This window comes from Chamaea fasciata, unplaced genomic scaffold, assembly GCF_029207755.1.
Source record: "Chamaea fasciata isolate MVZ Bird 193981 ecotype frontalis unplaced genomic scaffold, bChaFas1.0.hap1 SCAF_3, whole genome shotgun sequence".
In the NCBI taxonomy this organism is placed as follows: domain Eukaryota; kingdom Metazoa; phylum Chordata; class Aves; order Passeriformes; family Sylviidae; genus Chamaea; species Chamaea fasciata.
Genome location: NW_027094088.1, coordinates 60,105,520 through 60,126,615, shown reverse-complemented (window position 1 = coordinate 60,126,615; position 21,096 = coordinate 60,105,520). Strand labels below are relative to the sequence as shown.

Here is a 21,096-nt window from a genome sequence, read left to right as displayed (position 1 = left end):
CAAGGAAGCTAAAGCTTTCAGCTCTCTACTGGGGTTCTGTTTTGGAAGGCACAGGAAGGCTATTTTATTATTTGGTGTGAGACAAGTGCCAAAATGGGAAAAATTAGGTAATAGCCAACAGATTAATGAGCTAATGGCAGTTTAACACTTTATTTGAAACAATAGGAAGCTGATACTGAAGAGTTGCTGGGGATGGGATACCACCTCCCATCAGAAATTGCATGGCGGCCCTTAGAGCAAAAATTACCTAGTCATAACACAGCCTTCTGAATCTTCACAGAAATGAATATATTAAAGCAAAAATGTGTCAGAAAATCACTCAATTGGAGGAACACATTGTAACTTCGACATGTTTCTTTTATTGCACATTATCTTTCTTTGTAAAATGGAATAAATTATTAGATGCCTGTAAACTTAAAAGAATTTCTTTTGGCATGCATTCTTTGGACATGCTTCTCACAAGAGGTAAGTCAAAATCCTTAGAGAGTTAGTGTGCATGGAAAAGTGTGGTGAAAATGGAAAATGTAGTAATTTGCATTAATTGCTTGTTGAACTATTGTAATATTGATTGCGTGATTTGCCTCTGACATGCTTGCACTGCTGTAATGATCTGAATTTAGTGCTGCATTTGTTAATATTAGACACAAATTTATCCTGACAGCTTTATAGATAGACACAGAAGTATTTAGTCTTGCAAAATATAATCATGCTCTTGAAATATTTTCTATAGCTGCAGTACATTACAGACTGCATACTGGAGTAGCTTAGGCCTGTCTCATCTACTCAGCTGTAGTCTCACTCGATGCAGCTCCTCTTTTCAACCTGATTATTGTGCAAGAGGTGTTAATTTATACTGAACGCTCCCTTATTGATTGCCCACTCACTGAGAATACTTCATCTCTTCATGGGCTGTTCTGTTTTTCTCCTATTGGTGTGATTTGAGTTTGTCTTTAACACATAACAAATTTTTAGCAATTTATTACCAACCAATAGGAAAAGTTTGAAGGTGAATAGATTTCACTTGTTTCGTAAATGAAATAATACATGAAAAAAAAAAAAACCACAGCAAAAATCAAACTTTAAAGGCCCACTCTTCTCAGGTTCAAGATCACTTATCTTCATCCTGCAAAATGATTATCAGGTCTCCTTACCTTCTTCATGAGCTACAGAACAGGTGTTTGTTATATAAAACATTATTTGCTGTAAAACTTGATTTTCCTTCAATTCTCTCAGGCTTCTAAAGGCAAGCACACAGATGGCAAGAAAAGGGATGATAATAAGTTTGGGGGGAGGTTGAATTTCATGTAGGAGCATAAATCAGAATGTATCATGCCCACAGTTATTGACTCTTGTTCCAGTGCAGTTCTGTTTATGTAACAAAATACTGTGAAAGAGAAGGAAGAAGTCTGCAAATGGAAGCGATGAAAATGCAAAAGGAAGCCTTAAACTAACAGTAGTATCTAGCTTTCTGCACCCACTTCTTTCTATGCTAATCCTGTATCTACCTTGTCTCCTTTTCAGTCACCACTTGAGTTTCATGGTGTATTGAAATAGTTTATTTTTTTCTCTCTTTATTTGACTCTACTCTTTGTCTTTGCTGTATTGAACAGTCAACAGAATGAGAACCATTTTAGGTAACTGTGAAAACTTTAATGAACCAAAAAGATTTAATCTACATGAAGAATAGATTTCAGGGGAAAATAAGTGAAAATTACTTCTCTTTTCTACAAAAACATACACTTTGCCTAGTGGGGTTTTTTAGCTATTAAACTGCCTAGCTTTGCTGAAATAAATAATTACACACTTGTAAAACTTTAGGTACAACTCTTCATGTCTCTTACCATCACCAGTGAATTCATTGTTTCACAGTTTGCTTCATCTCCTGAGATGTTTGGGTTTGCCAGTTCTTTATGCAGAGAAACAGAAAGGTATTCCCACAACTCTGTTCTAAAGGATGAAGAATTCTCCTGTCTGCTGCATAAATGATACGAGATGAGAATTTCTTGTGATAGTTAATCGAAAGCAAGGCGAGGGGGAATGCAAACTTCTTTTGATATATGCAGCACACAACAGTATTTTTCATCCTGAAGGATATTTACAAGAAAAGAAGCATACATGAAAAGCTTATAAGCTGGTTAGTGAAAAGAGGTAAAGAAAAGCATTTTTTTAAAGAAAACTCTCAGTATTTTTACCTGGATGCATTCAGCTGTCTGCATCACAGGTTTAGTATGCTTGGCCATGCTGTTATATGGAGATTTTTTAGGCTTTTTCTTGCATTCAAATCCATAAGCATGCTGTGTTTCTTATAAAGCTCATTAGATTTTCCAAATTGCTCGTCTGCTTTTCTCAAACTTCATCCAAATTACCTGTATAATTTAATACTTTATATTGGCTAGTCCACAGTGGACAGCATTAATTATTTCCTCTTTTTGTGAGGTAAGCCTATCAGTTTTGATCTTTGTGTTTTATATTCAACTGTCTATTACTAAATCCTAAGCTATAATGTCTTTCCTATTCCCTAGTTGTTGTTTCCATTTTTTCTCACACTACACAGTTGGGGTAATATATATGAAATTAATGTTACCTCCCACAGAACTGCATGTGAGCCATACGATATCTAAATCAAATGTCTTAAATGTTTAGCAGGAAGAAACGAGCTTTGTTGTTCTTCCCCCAGCTTGTGATGATGAATGCACAGGACTCCTTCTCAATGACCTGGATCGGCTAAACCAGATGATCCTGAGTGTTAACCTTAGTGGTCCACTGCCTGCTCCATATAGAATGTTGCATGGTTTTGAGAACACGACACAGGAATTAAAGGTATGGTTGGAAGTATTCACATATATAAATAACAGAGCTTCAGTACAGCTGTACTTGATTCTGTTCAACAATACAGCTGTAAGCAGGTTCAGGGAAGAAGATAAATTCAAGATTTAATTATTTCAGGCTTACTTTGGTTGATAAATAAGTATTACAGATTTATTTTTTTTAACTTGCTTTAATCAATGAATCTTGCAACAGTAATTGCTGAACATATGTGCAAGAAGTTATACATCAGGCATAGAAAAGTGGTGTTGCATACAAATAAAATGGTTTTCATGCTGATAGTCTTTGAAGTGGTTATGTATTTTATATACTGGATGTTCCCTACCATACTTACAAGTTATGTAAAGTTGTCGAGGTTCCTGAAAAATCCTGTTGGATGAATGTGACATGAGTCAATGACAAAAGGGATTGCATATTGTAATGGAAAGGAAATGTTTGATGCTTCTTCTCTTCAATATTTGGAAGCACCGACATCCATTACATACAGATTTTTCACTCTTCCATCTCTTTTCCGACAGCATTTGCTTTCACCTCAGAGAGCACCAGAGAGATTTCTTCAGCTAGCACGAGAAAATCTGGATACCTTGATGACAGAAATGGATGAACTACTGACAAGAGTATGTCTGTGATCACATTGAGGTCTATGGGTTTGGTTGAGGCTGCATAATGACGGAAATCTTCTGAATATGCATTAAACATGACGGAATAGATGAATTATAAGATGCTTCTCAGTGTCTAAAATGGCAGCAAGTCCTCTAAAAATCTCTTTTTGTGGGCCAATATATTGACACATATTTCTGCAAGACTTCCTAATAGTGTAAGAAAGCTTTTTCACGTCCATACAGATCACCCAAGAATGATCTTATCAGGAAAAGATGACACTAAAGAGGTGTGTGAGTTTAGATAAATCTATGTTTTCTAGTTTTCATTTATGAGCATAGTTAGCGTCTTCTGGATTTCAATAGATGGGCTATATGCTCTTTTTATTACAAAAGTTTTATTTCAATATAGACCTCATTTTGGTCAGTAAAGACGATGTCTAAGAAAATAATATAAATTGTGCCACCTAGTGGAGAAAAAAATAAGGAATGAACCAGCCTCAGTGTAAATAAAGTTGTCCACAGCACATTGATGTGAAGAACTACCAAAAGTCATGCTTGCGAGTTGAAAGAACCAAATAGGAAAGATGTCGAGTACTGAACTGATCAATATACACCTCAGGGAGTCAGATAAACTCCAGGCAGTTTTAGCATCATGTCTCTAAATTGTACATGGCTTAGGAGCTAAAATTCTCAGAGAAACGGTTTTCTTTGTGTGGTTTTTATTCAATTTTGAAATGGGTAGTGGGTAAGAAAGCATCTGAAGTGTATTTGCATATGTAGGCACCCACATGTGTGTGCGTACACCAGTATCTATCTGTACATACCAACACTGTGAGAAAGCTTGCTTTTTCATTTGTTTGATCTTTTATTTTTCTGCAAGAAGCAACTGCAGTAGTTTTAAGTCTAGCTGAAATTTTAACCCATGTCAGCTATACAAGCAGGGAAGGTTATATTTCTTCTATTAATATTTCTCAATTTTAGGCTAAGACAATTTTTTTTCCCTCTTGTAAAGTTGCTGGTTTTAATATCCTTTTCCAATTTCCTTTATAGAGAGGACCAAAAATAATGCAGATTCTGACCTTCTGTAGACAACTCTTGGAAGGGAAAAACATCAAAAGTGTGATATTAGGGGAGCTATTGTGGTGATCACATTATCACCACTCCCTTTTTGCAGCTTTTCATCATTGTGATGACTAAGTAACCTTATGATTTCCGTTTATCCTTACAGAGTTGTTTGCAGTAGTTTGGGGTGTTCTGGGGTTTTTGGGGGGCTTTTTTGTTTTATTTTATTTAAGGACTGCAACTGGTGGCAGGTCCTATCTTTCTCCTTCTGTATTTGTAAAGAAGAAGTGTTCCAAAAAGAAGCACAAGTCCTGATGTGGTGTGTTCAAAGCTCATTTCCAAATGAAGATACAGCTGATAACTGCATAATGGCTAGCACTTGGAGTATGTACTACTCCATAGATACCAATTTTTTTCCTGTACCTGATTTGCAGGCTCACTGTATTTTCAAAGTGAAACCAGTACTGATGGAGAAAAAAGCTGGTGAGGATTGATGAGGAATCTATTTCCATGAAAAAAATTTCTAAGAATTTTAAGATAAAATATAGAAGACAATAGTATTTAGTCACTACAAAACTTTTGGTGATTTTGCTTCTCTGTGGTCTCTTTTACTTCCATGATGTTTTACTTCAGTACATCATTCCTTTCCCTTCTTTTACATTATTCTGTGCTTCATTTACTTTGCCATATAGAAGCTCCTCGTGTCTTTCTTGCACTAATTATGCTCACGTTTGCATGCACATTCCCACACCTACCACCAGAGGAGGGCCTGATATCTTCAGTTCCTTTAAGTTCACTGCATTTCATCAAAACCCCCACTTCTCTTCTAATTACGTACCTTCAGTGCATTCAAGAAAGACATGGATCAGAATCACTCATCTTGATTGAAATGCTTTTTTTGTCTTTGTAAACTTTTACCTCTCTCCCAAAGTACTAAATTTCTCTGGATTGAAAATTTCTGGAAGTAGTAGCAGAGGCAACTTCATCTGCAATAGATGGAAACATTTGGAAAGAGAGCCAAGAACTTCCGTCTGTACAGTGATGTCTGTGTTTGCACCTCCTTCTGTGGTCTGTGGCTCATTAGTTGGAGAAATTCCTGTAGGACACCTTCCAGATGCTATCTAGAGGAGTTCTTTAAGGCTTGATTAAGTCCTCAGACTAAATAAACATAGAAAAAAGACCAAAACAAAAAAAGTGTGCATAGTTGCTAATACTTGCTTATAGTTTAAATTGCTAAGTGGCTATTCCAGACTGGAACAAAGCCTTTTATGGAACCTCCATCACTAAGTAGAAGATGTGGACATCACCAAAGCATGTTCACTGATCTCAAATACTTTCTTTACTGACTTCTGTGGTAGGAATCTCCTTTATGTCAAAAAGTTTTATTTGTGTCCAAATAACTTCTTGAAGACTCATTGCAGACCCTTACTCTGGGTCCAGTCTGCCTGACCCTTAATAGTAAGAGGTTTTGGGCCTACTTAAACTCTAAGAAGACTGACCTTATAGAAATGGTGAGCTGTAGTAATTGGATATGTAGAAAATTATTAGGACCATATTAACAAATGCGAACATTTAATTAGCCATGGAATGGCCAGCTACAGTATGAAGGGTGTTTGCCATTTAATATGGTTTACAGAATTAAAGTTAGACCAGCTAATGAAGCAAAAGCCTATTTTTCAGCTAAAGAAATTCTATCAAAATACAGAAGGCCTTCAATGGACCTGAATGGGATTTAAGTACCAAAGAGAGCTGTCACTGAAAGGAAATGAAAATTGTTCAATGACAGATTAATTTTCACAAAAATGTGGTAGTGCTATTCAGTCATCAATAGAGAGGTTAAAGTGGCCAACTTGAATTAGCATGAATGTGGAAAAAGTAATCAAAACGAAGAAGGGAATATGTAAGTTATAAAACACCGTTTGTAGCAAAGGACTAGAAATATTATAGATTATAATAAAATTGAATGTGAATATTTGAAACCAAACTCAAAGAATAAAAGGGTGCTTCTGGAGGGTTTGACAATAAATAATAAGTTATTCTCAATTACAGGAAGAATTAACTGACATTTGAAGTGCCAAGCACGGTTAGGGCAGTGGTCCAACAAGACCATTTGGAATTTTTGCCTTTTTTTCTATCCCAATTGCCTCTTGCAGCTCACTGTAACAATATTTTAGTTCTGTATCCAGGCAGGTAAAAAGGTTTTGTAAATCTTAGAGGAAGTTACCAATTGTATGGTTAAAGCTGTGTAAGTGTGAAAAGACATGTTCTTATACTGATAGAGGGTTGGAATAGAACAGACTTCCCGCAGTCTGTATGGGTTCTTAATTCTTCCTTTATATTTCTGTTTACCTAAACCATTTTCATATAAATTACTTTCAATGTAACTACTCTGAAGTAGCCCAAAATTGTGAGTGGAGTGATAATGCCAGGGATTTCATTTCCGAAACCCAGATGTAAAGTACCTTGAGGGCTTCCATCTAGAAGCTAATCAGGCAAAAATAAATGTGTTTAAGTGCTGCTATTTCTCTGGCTATTACTGTGGGTTTTTTGTAAGGGAGAAACAATTTGCGCAGTTCAAGTCAGGGAAAACCTAAGCTCGTTTTGAATTATTGACCTAGCCATTTCACAGACTGAGAAATTCATAATGCCCTATTTCAAGATTTTTTTTTTTTTTTTTTTGGCAATGTAATCCCTAAAGAAAAAAGCTAGGGTTTTATTGGTTTTATTTGATTGGGGGGTTTTGGGTTTTGGTTTGTTGGGGAGTTTTTTCGTTGTTTTGTTTTGGATTTTTTTTGCTTTGCAGTACATCTCAACAAGCTTTGTGTCTTGAGATGCTTAGCTTCTTTTTAATAAAAAAGGGTCTATTTTGTAAATAGGGCCATCAAGAGCTAAGTACAATGTCCTAAGATGATTCCTTTCCTCAGCATGTAATTCAGGTCTGCAGCAGATGTCTCTCTTTCTGCTAGTGCTGTGATTCAGTACAATTATAAAGCATTTAGTAACAGAAAGCTAAAATTTTACTAAGCATGCCAATACATTATAAACTAACAACTTCAAGCATTAAAGCTGAATAAAACTACTCTTAATTTTTTTCTCTGTTTCTTGGTCAAATTCATATATTGATTTAAAGTTCTCCTTGCTTGTTGGAATGAACTGTCTCTTTGAGAATGCCTCCAGGGGAGAAGCAAAGAGGTCATGATACCTTGCTGCACTTTGTCAATCGAAAAGTACACAATTGTGAAACTATGGGAATTATTCCCTGAAGAATCTATTAAAAGGTTCCAAACAGCATTTCTTGAAGCAAAGATATTATTATTCAGTGGATAATTTCATCCTGTCTCCATTGATGTGCTGCTGCACACAAGTAGGATTTCTAAGAACCTAAAAAAAAAGCCTCGCAATTTCCATTTAAAGGAAAAGGTAATAAAATTTAATTGTGTACTTGAACAGAGCATTTCATTTCCCATGCATCTGATCAATAATTCATTGATTGCCTCTGGCCTGAGGAGAGTTTTGTACATAGATTCAGCCAGTAGGAATATAACATACTACAACCTTGTCCTGTTCATTAATTATAGTTTCCCTGAATTTGTATCACCAGGCTACCAAGGTGACAGCAGATGGTGAGCAGACCAGGCAGGATGCCGAGAGGACTAATGACAGAGCGAAATCTCTTGGACAGTTTGTCAAAGGCATTCTCCAAGCTGCTGAAGGTATTGGAAAAAATCAAAATACTTGAGTGTTTTCTCTAGAAAACTGGAGGATGCTAGGGGAAGAGGGTCTGGGAGACAGTGAGGAAGATTTTGCTTGCTGAGAAATGTCATGTGCTTAAAATATAGAGTGAAGAAAAGGCAGTAAACTGTCTTCAGATTTTTCTTCAAATCTGTGTATACAGTTTATATAAACACTTAGTGTATTGGTAATTATGAACAAAGACTAGAAGAAAACTGAGCATGTTCCGTCAGGATTTTTGCAGTTATCTGAAGAGCTATTATGATGGAGTAAACGAACAGGGCTTAGCTTGTTTATTTTCAAATCAGTTAAAATATGTATTGGTAAAAAAGTTTGATGTAATTTCAGCACTTGGTACATTAACATTTCATCTTAATTCACCAACTTTACTTCAAAAATGCATTTACTTCTTGCTGTTAATGAACATCTGCTGCTTGGAATTTGCAAGTGACTCCTAACCCTACCTGAGCATGGAGCCAAAGCCAACATTCTGTCTTCCGCAGACTGATTCACTGAACTTACACTGCAGTAAATACTTATGAGAAAAGTAGATTTTGGATGGCCTTAAGTAGCAAGACCTATATATCTCATAAAGCTATTAAATAACGATAATTAAAGATAATGGCTAAAATATATTAAAATAATTGGCAAACACAGACAGGTTTTTTACTTGAGAAAGACTTTTCAGTTCTTTCCTCCTCCAAATGTTCACTGCAGTACCGGTTTTAGTAGCCGAAGGCCTATTTCTTTGAAAGGGAAAGCTTCCACTTTTGTCCAAGTGCTATAAAATACATTTTATATTGCCTTTTGTGTAACACATCCTGGTATGTGCTTTGGAAATGAACTGAACAGCAATTTAGGATATCTGTAGGACTTCTAACTTTGTCAAGAAAAAATTGTGGCAAAAACAACAAGAAAAAGTGAGCCATTTTTTTAAGAATTTTTTTAAACAAAAGACTATGTTCCTCATATTTCAGGATGAATTTGGGATGATGAGCAAAACAAAGTCTTTGATTCCACAAAGTTTATGCCTAGTGTTTGTAACCCAAATAAAAAATTCCTCAAGTAGGTTTAGCAGTAGGAAATACAGAGTTAGAAAACATTGAGGGGGTGAAATAAATTTATGCAGTATCTTAGAAGTAGACAAAAATTTAAAAATCAATGTGTTTGCCTAGTGGCCAGGTTAAAATTTTGAGAATACGTTAAATACAAGAGGACAGGATTGAGAGATACCTCGTTGGTTAAGGCATCCACTCCCCTACTATCAGAAACTGTCTAAAGCTCCTCTTCAAATACACACAATCTGGAGAGGAAGCAGTTTCAGTACTCTTCATAATTACAATAGTTCTCATTTCTAGCAAAAAATATTCATATTTAGTTTATCGTCGTGTTCCCTTGCAAATCTCACTCTCTTTAGTTCAAACTGATGTTTTTTTCTCTCCCTAGTATTTCTCCTCCTTCCCCCACACAACCCCACAACAATATTTGCAGAGAGGAATCATATTCCGCTTTGGCCCCTTTTTATTAGACTGAATCACACAAAAGAGCATTCTCCCAAATCTCCTACTCACCTTCATGTAATTTCCCTTCCTCTTCTGAAAATTATACCCATGTTTCTGAACCACAGGTAAAAAGCTTGAAATGAGGTTTCTTCAGTGTCTTGCTCTTCAGGAGAATAAAACTTGCCTATGCCAGCACTCATAAATATGTCCCAATAGCTTTGTTTTACAGCTGGGTGCCACTGGTGATTCATAACACGGCTAGGTTCTTCTCATTCATGCCATTTACCTAACTGAAAAAACTCATTAAAAGTGAGAAGTTTGTAGTGATTGGTTCTAAAGACCATATTCTGACTTATCCACTTCTACTGAAGTTGGATACTGACTGTTGACGTTCTGAGCTTCTGAGTAGCTGTAACTAATTTTCCTTCTTAGCTATGGAATTTCCCTGCTTTGCAGTTCCAAGCCTTTGTCTGTGTCAGTGCACCCAAATCTTTTACCACCACTGGATTCTGTTATTTGCTTTCTACCAAGGCACAAAACCAAACATGATTAGGAGAAGAGAAGGATAAAACTGGGCATTAATTTTTCTGAACCTAAGAAAAGCTTAGCTGACATATTCATTTTCTCTTTTAAGGTAAATATTCAGGGAGGTCACTCATTATTTTTTAAATAGAATTTTTAAAAAATTAATATAGACTTTTTCTCGGCCTGAGGTGCCTTAGTAATGATACATAATATAGTACATGTAGAAATCATCCATGATCCATTTGAGCAAAGTGTAGTATTTTTCCAGACCTCACTACCCCACACAAAACCACTCATTATTAAAGATACAAATTTAGTTCTGTTCTCACTTCCGTTCTCAGTTCTCACCAGCTAATCAGAGACATCATTAGATTAGAATTTTTGTCATAATTTGCTCTTTGTGATCTGTAGATGAAATAGTAATTTACTGAGGTTTGAAAGACTAATTTTAATTTCTTTAATTAAAGATTTAATTTTAAATGCTCATAAGTACCCCTGTGACCAGGAACGGTGCCATTTCAGAGAAATCAGTTACTTGGGACCTCTGTACCTATGGAAGGGCAGCAGTACTTTTTAAAATTGAAGATGGAACTGATTGCCATAAATTACCTAGTTGCTTCTGAAAGTGGGTATTCTAATATGTTGTGGTGTGCCATGGCAGAAAGATTTTAGTCCATGGCAGAAAGATTTTAGTCCGTCCTTGAATATGATGTTGTGTGTGCAGCTCTATTTGTTCAGAATAATTCAGCTGTTCCAAACACATTTACAGTATACCTTCATATATTCCAACCTTCATATTTTTCTTTTCTATTCTGGGTATCTTCTTCTAAACACATGAGTGGGTTTAGACATCTGTGGGTGTCTTTCACTGCTCTTCTGCTTCATTTTCTAAACGTTCACAATTGTTTATTCTTCCTAGCACTGTTAAGTCTGAATGCTAAAAATGAGATTCTCCAAAAGTAATTTAAGCGTAATTTTCATTGCTTGTACTGCCTGCTCCTTAATTCTACAAGCAATATAGCAAACTATCTTCTGCTTGTTTTGAAAGTTCAATGCAAATTCATTCTTTCAGGGGGAGGAGGAGGGGAGTAATGTGTTTCTTATACTGGATATAAAGACTTCTTTAATTATTGTGTTAAAAAGTGAACTATAATAAAAGGTTTGATGAAACATATATTCCTTTCTCATTTGTTACTGATCATTGCATTAACCATCCTTTATATTCCACAGCAGAAATAACCAGTGCAAGTTGTGTTCCACTTGCTGATAGAGTTGAGAGCTTCTCTGTTGTTTTAAGTTATTAGCTGCTTACATAAATATATTTTGGTCCTCTGCAGCTGCAAATGAAGATGCTATGAAACTGAATGAGACACTCAGGACTCAAGACAAGACTTTGGAGAAGAGTCTTCCAGAACTGCAGAGTGAGGCTGAAGGAATGGTCATGGAGATGAGAAATAGAGAACTCAGGATGCAAGAAAAAATTGCTCAAGATGAGTTAAAGTGAGTAGAGAGCCTCCTGTCTTCATCTTCCTAGTGACAATGTCTGACTCTAGCAAATGTGATTGTCATGTTTTCCAATCAAGTTTTCTAGCTGAGGCTTAAAGAAATGTGAAAGAAAGCAAAGTCTAATACTTAATATCTGTTGATATAGCATTATCATTTTTGGAAATGCTTACATATGTGGAAAGCAATCCCTAGGAAATCGCTTCCCTGCTCCACAGGTACCAGCAACATTTCCAATTGAATTCTAATTTTTCTCAGTTTGTTTTTAGCTTCTGCTTCAGACCTGATGAATGGCTTTTGTACTAAAAATTTCATCTGGAAGCTAGGGGTTCCTTCCTGGAAAACTAGCTGGTCTAATAAAAATAATAACCATCCAAAAAGTTTGTTCAATAGTGTAGACATTAAAATGTATTTTGTCATGTTTAGAATAGTGTAGGTCAGAATAAACCATCTCTCGTGGCATAGTTCAAAAGTCCAAAGTTTGATTATTTAATTATCTATAAATAAATGTATAAATATAATTACATTGGCAGCTGTTTAGAGAGCATTATGCCAAATAATGCTTTCTAAGCTGAAAACTTACCTGATTCAGAAAAATACTTGGCTTGAAGTTAAAGTTCTGGTAGTTTGTTCCATCTGTGTGAGTAAGATCAGGCATATTTCTGGAGCTAGACTTTGCTTAGCTGTTTACTGGTGCAAACAACTAGCAGGGAATCCAGCTGAGCAGCGACATGGTCCATTGAAGTTGTGATGGATCAGAAAACTGTCTGGGATAGAGTTATGCAGGCCTGAAAATGTCAATTATCAGGTACGTGCATACTGTAAGGAGATGTAAATGGAATACAAAATTAGCTGAGAATTCCAAGCAGTTTATAATTAGATTTGCACTGCCTATCTTAGACTTTATAAACCAGATCATTTTCTGGAAATCCTGCTAGTGCAGTATTTCTTCCCTGATAACTCTGATATCTTTGCTTTCTGTTCTCTTGAGGAAGAATATATTGCAAACTTATTTGTGAGCAGTGTTTTATTGCTTTTTCATCTGATTCCACTGAGCCTCTTCTATGCCTTGTCTACTCACACACAGAAACAAACCAGGAAAAAGTGGGAATGAGAAAAATTTAGCCAAACCTTTAAAAGTGCTGCCTGCAAATTTAGGACTGGCCTTTCAAACAAGGTGTCATTAGTCCTCAAATTCTACAGCCAACATGAAACTGTCAGACTATGATGAAGTAATTTCCTACTCTAGCCCAATAGCTAGAGTAGAAAATGCAGTAGGCTTTTTTGAGGGAAAGAACTTCTCTCCTTCTTCCACTCCTCCTGTACAAAGCGAGTGTTTAAATTTCTTGAAATAGAAATACATTTTTTACTAAGAGATACATGAATATATTCATTGATTTCAATTAAAGTTTTTGGTTCCTCTTAAGGGTAGGGTTACCTCCTTATAGGCAGTCACTGAGATCCAAGAAATTTTGGCAGTCAACTCAACAGAAGGGAAATTAATCACTGTGCATTACAGGCTGGGGAGGAAAGAACCCTAGAGATGTTTTCTGAAACTGCTTCTTGATAAACAATGTTATAAAACTGTTTAAATAATGTAATAAGATAGTGGATAGGATACACTCTGCAAGAAAGAAGAAAAATTAACCATGCTTAGAACTCTGGAGGTACATGTGCATGTGTGCAGATCGCTGTGCTCCACACGTGTATGTATATTCTCTACAGACCCATTTGAAATATTTACTTTTGAATAAAGTCAGGCTCTTGCAAGCCTCATGATCACTTTGAAGTAATCAGTCATGCTTATTCTTTGGTGAGATGTCTTTTGTCAGTGATTGTATTCTGTTTTAAAGAATTTTGTCCAAGAACAGAATGACAAGATTCAGTGGATACTCTCCTATGTTTTCAGTGAATTCTCAAAACTTAAATGCAGAAGACAAATGAAGTGAAGTCTTTTTGCTTTCATAGATGGCAAAGCTTCTCTTACATATGCAGTTTTTTCCCTTATTTTCCTTCACATTTTTCAAATCCAGCCTCTCACTGCCTTAATGTAGTGAAATGGCATATTAGTCAATAATTTCTGTATAAAAAGAGCATATAGAGAAATACACAAGTTGCTGTTCTGAACTGCCATGATTTTCATATTTCTGAAGTAAATCTTTCACTATTTTATAACATTCCTTCATGTTTTCTCAGATGCCACTGAGTTGCTGTCAAGGGATGCTATGAGCCGGAATTCTTTCTTTCTGTTTAGTATGCTGAGTAGCTTTATTTCTGTGTGACTTTTTCTTCCACAAATTTGTCTGATGGCTTCTAAACCTCTGTGAATTTCTATCATCCTCTTTCCTGGGAGAATGAATTGCATAACTCAGCCACACAGTGTTGGAGGATATGCCTCCTGTATTTTGACATTGCTTCCTGAGATTTCCATTTTTGTTTTTCGAGAGACATTGGAGAGTTAATCACCTTATCCATGCTATTAATGATCTTACAATCTTTATTTCTTCTCCTGGTAGGGAAATTCTAACATATTTAGACTTTCATATGCAGTTGATGGGTTTTAATCATTTTGTCATCAGTTTCTAATCTTGTTTGTTCTCTTGCACTCATTTTGAGGATCCAGACCATCCAGCATTCCTTGTGTTAGGCCAGATCTGTGATTGTTTCTTCTAAAACATCTAGAATTTTGTATAGTTTTATTCTTTTTCTAGGATGGTATCCAGGGAAAGCTGCACAGTTTAAGTGTGTAAGAAAATGTTTCAAGAAATGTGGTGCGGTCCAGTCACACAGAAATTCTAAAGCAAGGGATTACATGGAATAGATTGCCTCATACTTCTTTAGAAAGAGCAGAGGGAAAGCGCACAACAGATCAGTATGAAAGTGCTATCTTTAGAGCTCCAAGGAAGAGTTTTGAGGTAGACGACTGGATGGATAAGTAGTTTGAACTGTGCTATGAGGCAAGGGAATAAAAGGGAAATCCATCTGGTTTGTACCGTTCCTCCAGTACTGCAGAGTAGTAAGGGTGTCAAAATTTGCCAGTAGTGTAAGACAGGAGCTTCTTATAGAAGAATAATGGAGGAGGTATGAGAGAAATCCTGAATTCCTTTCTATACCACTGTGACAGAGTGTCAATATTGGGATTTAGTTTTTGATTAAATATTTTGTCCTCAGAAGTTGTGAATTCAAAATGTGAATTTTTTTTTTTTCATCAAAAGCAGAGGCAGAATTGATGGGGGAAAAAACTCCAATCAATTTCAGAAAATCTCAAAGCTAAGATAGCAATTTGACTTCCCTTGGTTCCACTTCAGACCCTACATCTAAATTATGTCCAGTATTAGGATATCTTTTCCTCCTTCCCTATATCTTTTTGGTGTGCATTTATTTACATGTTTATTGCAGGCCAAATTTTTTTTTTTTTTCAGAAAATACCATTCTTGTTTTCCACACTTGGCATAATGAAACAGGAAGAAAAACTTAATCTGTCCCAGATGGAAGCATGATAAATTTCTTCCATAGTTATTATCAATCCTACATATTCCTGTTTACTTAGGATTTTTCCTATGTCTAAAGCATCGTTTTCATCGTTTTGGAAGAGGCTGAAGTGCCTCTTTTTTTTTTTTTTTTTTTTTTCTTTTTTTTTTTTTTTCTTGCTCTTGGCATATCATTGGATTAACACAGTGGTGTTGCCTTGTGTGAAAATGATTTGAGGAAGGCAGATAACAGCATTCCAGTCCCTTAAAACTGGGGTCAGCAAAATCCATTAAAAATATTCCAGAATGTATTTTAGATAAGCAAAATTTTTTGACTACTGGAAGTCATAAATCCAAGGATTGGGTTTGGGTTTTTTTTAATTTCACCAGAAAGCATTTATGATTTTTGACTGTCTAGTCTAAAACAGTTGTCTGCTTCAAGACAGCTTGAAAGTGGGCATATCTACAAATCATCCTCAGTTCAATGTAGGAAACCAGTTTGTGTCACATGTCACATCAATGTGAGTGAAGGAAATCTTTTAGACAAGTTGAAATGTTTCAGAAAACCTCACTTTGCTAGTCAGATCTCAAGAATGGAAATCAACCAAATCAATCAAAAAAGGTAAAAAAAAAAAAAAAGAAGATAGTCTTCAATGGAATATTTGAATATATTCTGCTTCATAAGTAGGACCTTAATGGAAGTTAAAAACCTCTTTTAAGAAAGGGCTTAAAACCATCTGTCCTTTCACTTTATTAAGCATGTGCCATCTTGAAAACTACTTTGAGACTGAATTTAATTTAATTTAATTTAATTTGAGATTAAATTTTTCTATTTTAATAATTTAATAATTCAAATTATTTGGTGTAGGGAATATGAACTCAGTATCTTCATGGGTGGCAATGTATTCCAGGAATGCAGAAGACCTTTTGGACAAGGTGAAGAAATTATTTGGTGAGCCCAGTGAGAAAAATGAGGATCTCAAAAATGAGGTCTGGGACAAGCTAGCAGACTACCACAGCAAAGTGGATGATGCTCGAGATCTGCTGAGAGAAGCTGAAGGTAAAATTTGGGAGGCCGATCGTTTATCTGCAATCAACCAAAAAAATATGACCATGCTGGAGGTGAGTGCTGACAAGTTTTATCCTCAATTACTTGGATTCTGATTAAAGATTGAACTTTTGCATGATTAAATATTGAAACAAAAATATAAGCAAAAGCGTGATTAAAATATAACTAATCTGATGTAATTTCAAGGGAACATGTTCCTCAGAATGAGGTAGTGCACGGGCTTTTAAAAGTAGAATTACTCCCCTGTTTTATTGAAATAATACCATCTGTTTTGTGGAAGGTACACTGGATTTATTATTCTGTGGGAAATTTAATCTGTCCCAGTATAAATAGTCATGTAAAATTCAAATCATGTGCTCAGTATTTAAATAGAAGTTCCATTAAAATCTTTGCTGTCATATATTTGCTTCTAGAAAACTTAGACTTTCATCTCCCTCTCCAACCCCTGGGAAGAAGACTGAAGAGGGTATCTGGATATTACAGAGTAATAAATCAAACTCTAGCCTCAGTAGTTAGTAGCTGTTATAAATGATCTCACTCATAGAAGTCGGGTCTGCTTGTGATTTAATTTAAATTGCAGAGACTTAAAGAGCATATTATACTGTGCATTAACAAGCATTTAACCAAGACATAAAGAGCAGAGTCAACCTAATGAAGATAAATGTTTCAACTCTGTATCTCGGTGAGCTTTCACCTCAAGTACAGTATGAGGTTAGAGTTCTGAGACCTCTGTTCTCAGCAGAGAATTCTGCACTTGATTGAATTAAAGAAATGCAGTGATCTGACGAATTTAGGTGATCTCTGTTCCATGCATTTTCTTCCCAAAAGTGGATGGATAAAGGTTGGAGAAATTACATGCTATTTCAGTTTTTAAAATATTCTCTGCATCACTGTAGCAGAGTGCCTTTCCAGCAGTCCTGCCCACATGGCTTCCATGGCCTCCTATCAAACTAATCTTTGATACTCAATGGATCTTGCACAGGAAATTGCCAATTCTTTATTCAGAAGTCCATCCTTACCACGCAATATGAAGTAGTTTTACTAGCTGGAAAAACAGGAATCAGTAGATTACTCCGAACCTTTTATTTTGCATTCAGCCGTTAGTGAAGTACCAGTGGATGGAGGTAGGAAAGCAGCAGAATATTGTCATAAATTTTTCCTTCATAGTCAGAGGTGATTTGCAAAATAAGGAACTTACATCTGGGTAATGATTAGGATTTATAACTTTCTGATTCATTTTGCAGCAGTACTTCAGCCAATTACCTCTGTTAGAGAGCAACAGAAACCCTGCCGCGTGAGAGGACAATACACAGCTGGGGATAGGAGGACAAAGGAAAAAATACTTCATATGTGCTTTATTGTTGTCACTGTCTCAGCTCTGAGAGCTCAGAGGGTTGCAGAAGGGCCATTGTGGCATGGTGAAAAAATTAAGTCTCATACTGAGATGCTGGGATTTGAACAGTCCTAGTAAACAGCTCCTCTTTTCCTTTGTGTGAACTCATCCTATAGAAAAGGAAGCAAGCTGTAGAAGATGGCAGACAAGATGTTGAAAAGACCCTTCAGGAAGGGAATGATATCCTTAATGAAGCCAATAAACTTGCAAATGACATCAGTTTAGCTGTAGAGGTGAGCATTTTATCATCCTTACCTGAGAATTAATACAACAAAACATCATTATGGCAGCAAAATAGATAATTAAAGTAACACCTAATTTTTCATTGTATTTATCAATATTGAAATATTTTAGTTGGGATAATTCTTTTTTCTATTGCTGTATGGCAGAAAAGCTAGTCTGGTGTATAAAAATTAGTAACTTGGATTTTAAGTGATTTGTTGGATTACATGAAAGCTATCGCATAATGTTTTAGGGACTCTGTCATTTATAAATATGGTATTCTGATTGTGGTACTGACTTTATCTTGAGAATTACAGATGCAGCAGACCCATTCACAGTCTCACTGCAATTCTGAAATCTAGGTATAGATTTATCTGTGCAAAAACTCTGTGTAGGAAGGAAACTTCAGAAATAATTTGTTGCCTGTGGCCACAGTTTTAAGTCTAGACAGATCAAGGAGAGGATTGAACTCTCATTTTGCATAATATTTTTGAAAATTCTGCCTTAAAAGTTTTATCAACAGTTTGAGATCAGTGCCTTAGCTACAAAAAAAAAAAAAAAAAGAAAAAAGATATCTTGAAGTATCATTGGTTCTGAAGATATTGCCAGCATGCATTACAGCTTGCAGTAATAAATGGAAAAATGGTCTTTGGAGAAATGGAGAGGGAGACACAGGTGAGACAGCTTTTAGGAACAGGAATGGCAAGTCTTCAACAAGCATAGTTCTTACTGCAAAACTTTAATAGGCAAAAAGATACTGTATCCACTCAAAGAGTCCTGAAACATGAAATTTCTGCCACTTATTAGTTATTACTGTGGAGCACAGCAACAATTTATTATAGCTTTGCAATCATCTACATTTAGGAAACAAATCCAAATCAGAGTTTATGAGCATTTAAACTGTACAATTCCTTACTTGTAAAAGGCAAGCTTCTACTAAGCTCAAGAGAGACAAGTAGCTCTTGGAATACTGTCTGTCTCCTCTCTGCTTTCCAGCCCAGCCAATCCTGTTACTCTTTCTATACTAGTTGTCTGAAGTTTTAATGCATGGGTAAGTTGAGATAATAGCCCGCAAGGAAAGAAGAAACATCCTTATATATAGATAAGGCTACAGAATGCTTGCCTTCAGAAATTTAAAGGCTTTTCTTTTGCCATTTTCAGTATGTAGAAGGTGTTGCAGATAAGATACAGCCAATGTCTGATCAGCTGAAAGATAAAATAGATGACTTATCACAAGAAATTCGTGACAGGATGCTTCCAGAAAAGGTGTTGCAAGCTGAGAACCATGCGGGCCAGCTGAATGAATCATCTGCTGTGCTGGATGGGTAAGGCAGACATTCAATGGTAATGCTAAAATCATGAAGCAGGTTTGCAAAATTGCTTCACAGAACTTGAAGGGCATTCTTCTTGTTTGACGTCTGTCACTGGGGGTATACAAATAACCAGTGATGTGTACAAGTATACAACTATTGAGTTAGTCAATTTATGTATCTCTTGTAAACCATTTCCTACATCTTGTGATTTTTATAGGCTGCATGGACAGCAAACAGTGCCCTCAGATGCACTGATAACACCGTCTAACTTATCATATGCTTACTGCTATGTTGTGAAAAAGAATAGAATTTTTTCTTAAAGAGCTCAATACACATTTTCATGTGCATATGTTAAAAACAGCTAGTATTTTCCTTTTAAAGGTGACCATTTTGGTAGGAGACTATTATTGTGATGCTAAATTTTTTACATCCCTCTTAGTGATGGCAGTAATTCCCCTACCAGCTTCAAGACACTCTCCAAAAAAAGTAGGAGTCCTGGACCAAAATGCTTAAATCCAAGAACGGAAACTTCAGTTTCTGTTTACCTCTATCACATTCCTAATATGAGAATTGCAATGCTGTTCATTTATGTGACCACTCAGCTTTTTCAGAAGAATGGTACCATATAACTCATATAAAACAAGGGTTTTTTGGGTTTTTTTTGAATTTTTGGGGGGCAAAGAGAGGGGTGTCTTTTGTTTTATTGCATTCTATGCACTTAAGAAAGCAAAAAATAGTAAGTGCAATTTGCAATAGTAATACTCAGAAATAGACCATGAATGTTCTACCTGTTGGACCTATCCCCAGCACAGCTTCAGTTTCATTATTTTATGAAAGCACTGCATGAAAAGAAAAAGATTTTTTTAAACATCAACATTAGGCTACTTTTTTGCTGCTTGTATCTTTTAGATCTACCTGAAGACTTGAATATCCCGAAGACTTGTGAGCAGATGCTGAACACAGTTTTTTCTTACCAGCATCTGTAGTTTTGAGGAAAAGACAGAAAATTAGCTCTGATACTTGCAAAATTATTGGCTGCACCTACAGTGTAGTTACACTACTCTAGATACTCAGTCTAATATATGTTTTGAGGTGTTCATAACTAATCATAGCTGTGGTTTCCTGGGTAAAAATGAATTTGAAAATGAATGACTTCAGTGTCACTAAAATGAGCGACTTTAGTGTCACACCCAACCATGTATAAATATCCAAATACGTAGAGGGTTGTCATGAAGAAACTAAGAAAGAGAGAAAATACAGACAAAAAAGAAGATTGTGCCTCCTAATCAAATGCTGGCACGACATGCTTTGAGATAGAAATTTTTAACTATTCCAATGAGACCTTTTTATGGGTGTTTGTATGTGCTTCTGTCTTAATGTAAGTGACAGCTTGGCCTTAAGGAGCTTAGGGTACTGTTTAAAATATTTTAACAGTACCATGTATACCTATGTCTGATCCAGATATCAACATCTGTTTCTCAAAAAAGACAATAAACTCCACAGAATCAAGGACATTAAAAATTATGTCTAAAACCAGATAGTTCAAAGTAAAAAATTCTGATGTGGTCAGATAGAAACATAACTTCAAAGGACAAAGGAGTACTGTGGTGGTGTGTAATCAGGATAAAGCTGTTTACTTCATGCACTGACAATAAATAGTTATACTCTACAGGCATATACACTCTATCAGTTTGAGGAATTAAAAAGTGTATCTATCTTACAACTGACACTTGAGTGTCTTTCAGACAATTCTAAATTTGGTGTAGATTACTGTTTCTTCTTACAGGAGAAATAGAGGGAGAGCCCTGCCTCTCCAGTCACACTCTAAAGATTCAAATAATACATTGATTGACAATGAGGATGTTCTCTTGAGTGTT

The 21,096-nt window shown here is 35.8% G+C and overlaps 1 protein-coding gene across 1 annotated transcript in view; it reads left to right on the top strand.

Moving 5' to 3' along the window:
- The window catches only part of LAMA2 (laminin subunit alpha 2), a 338,729-nt gene that overhangs the window by 254,497 nt on the left and 63,136 nt on the right, over nucleotides 1–21,096 (top strand). Inside the window, exons 33-39 of the mRNA XM_066180303.1 lie at nucleotides 2,678–2,820; nucleotides 3,345–3,443; nucleotides 8,092–8,203; nucleotides 11,587–11,749; nucleotides 16,134–16,344; nucleotides 17,801–17,917; nucleotides 19,068–19,231. Of these exons, the coding sequence (XP_066036400.1) occupies nucleotides 2,678–2,820; nucleotides 3,345–3,443; nucleotides 8,092–8,203; nucleotides 11,587–11,749; nucleotides 16,134–16,344; nucleotides 17,801–17,917; nucleotides 19,068–19,231 (1,009 nt within the window). The remainder of the gene's footprint in view (nucleotides 1–2,677; nucleotides 2,821–3,344; nucleotides 3,444–8,091; nucleotides 8,204–11,586; nucleotides 11,750–16,133; nucleotides 16,345–17,800; nucleotides 17,918–19,067; nucleotides 19,232–21,096) is intronic.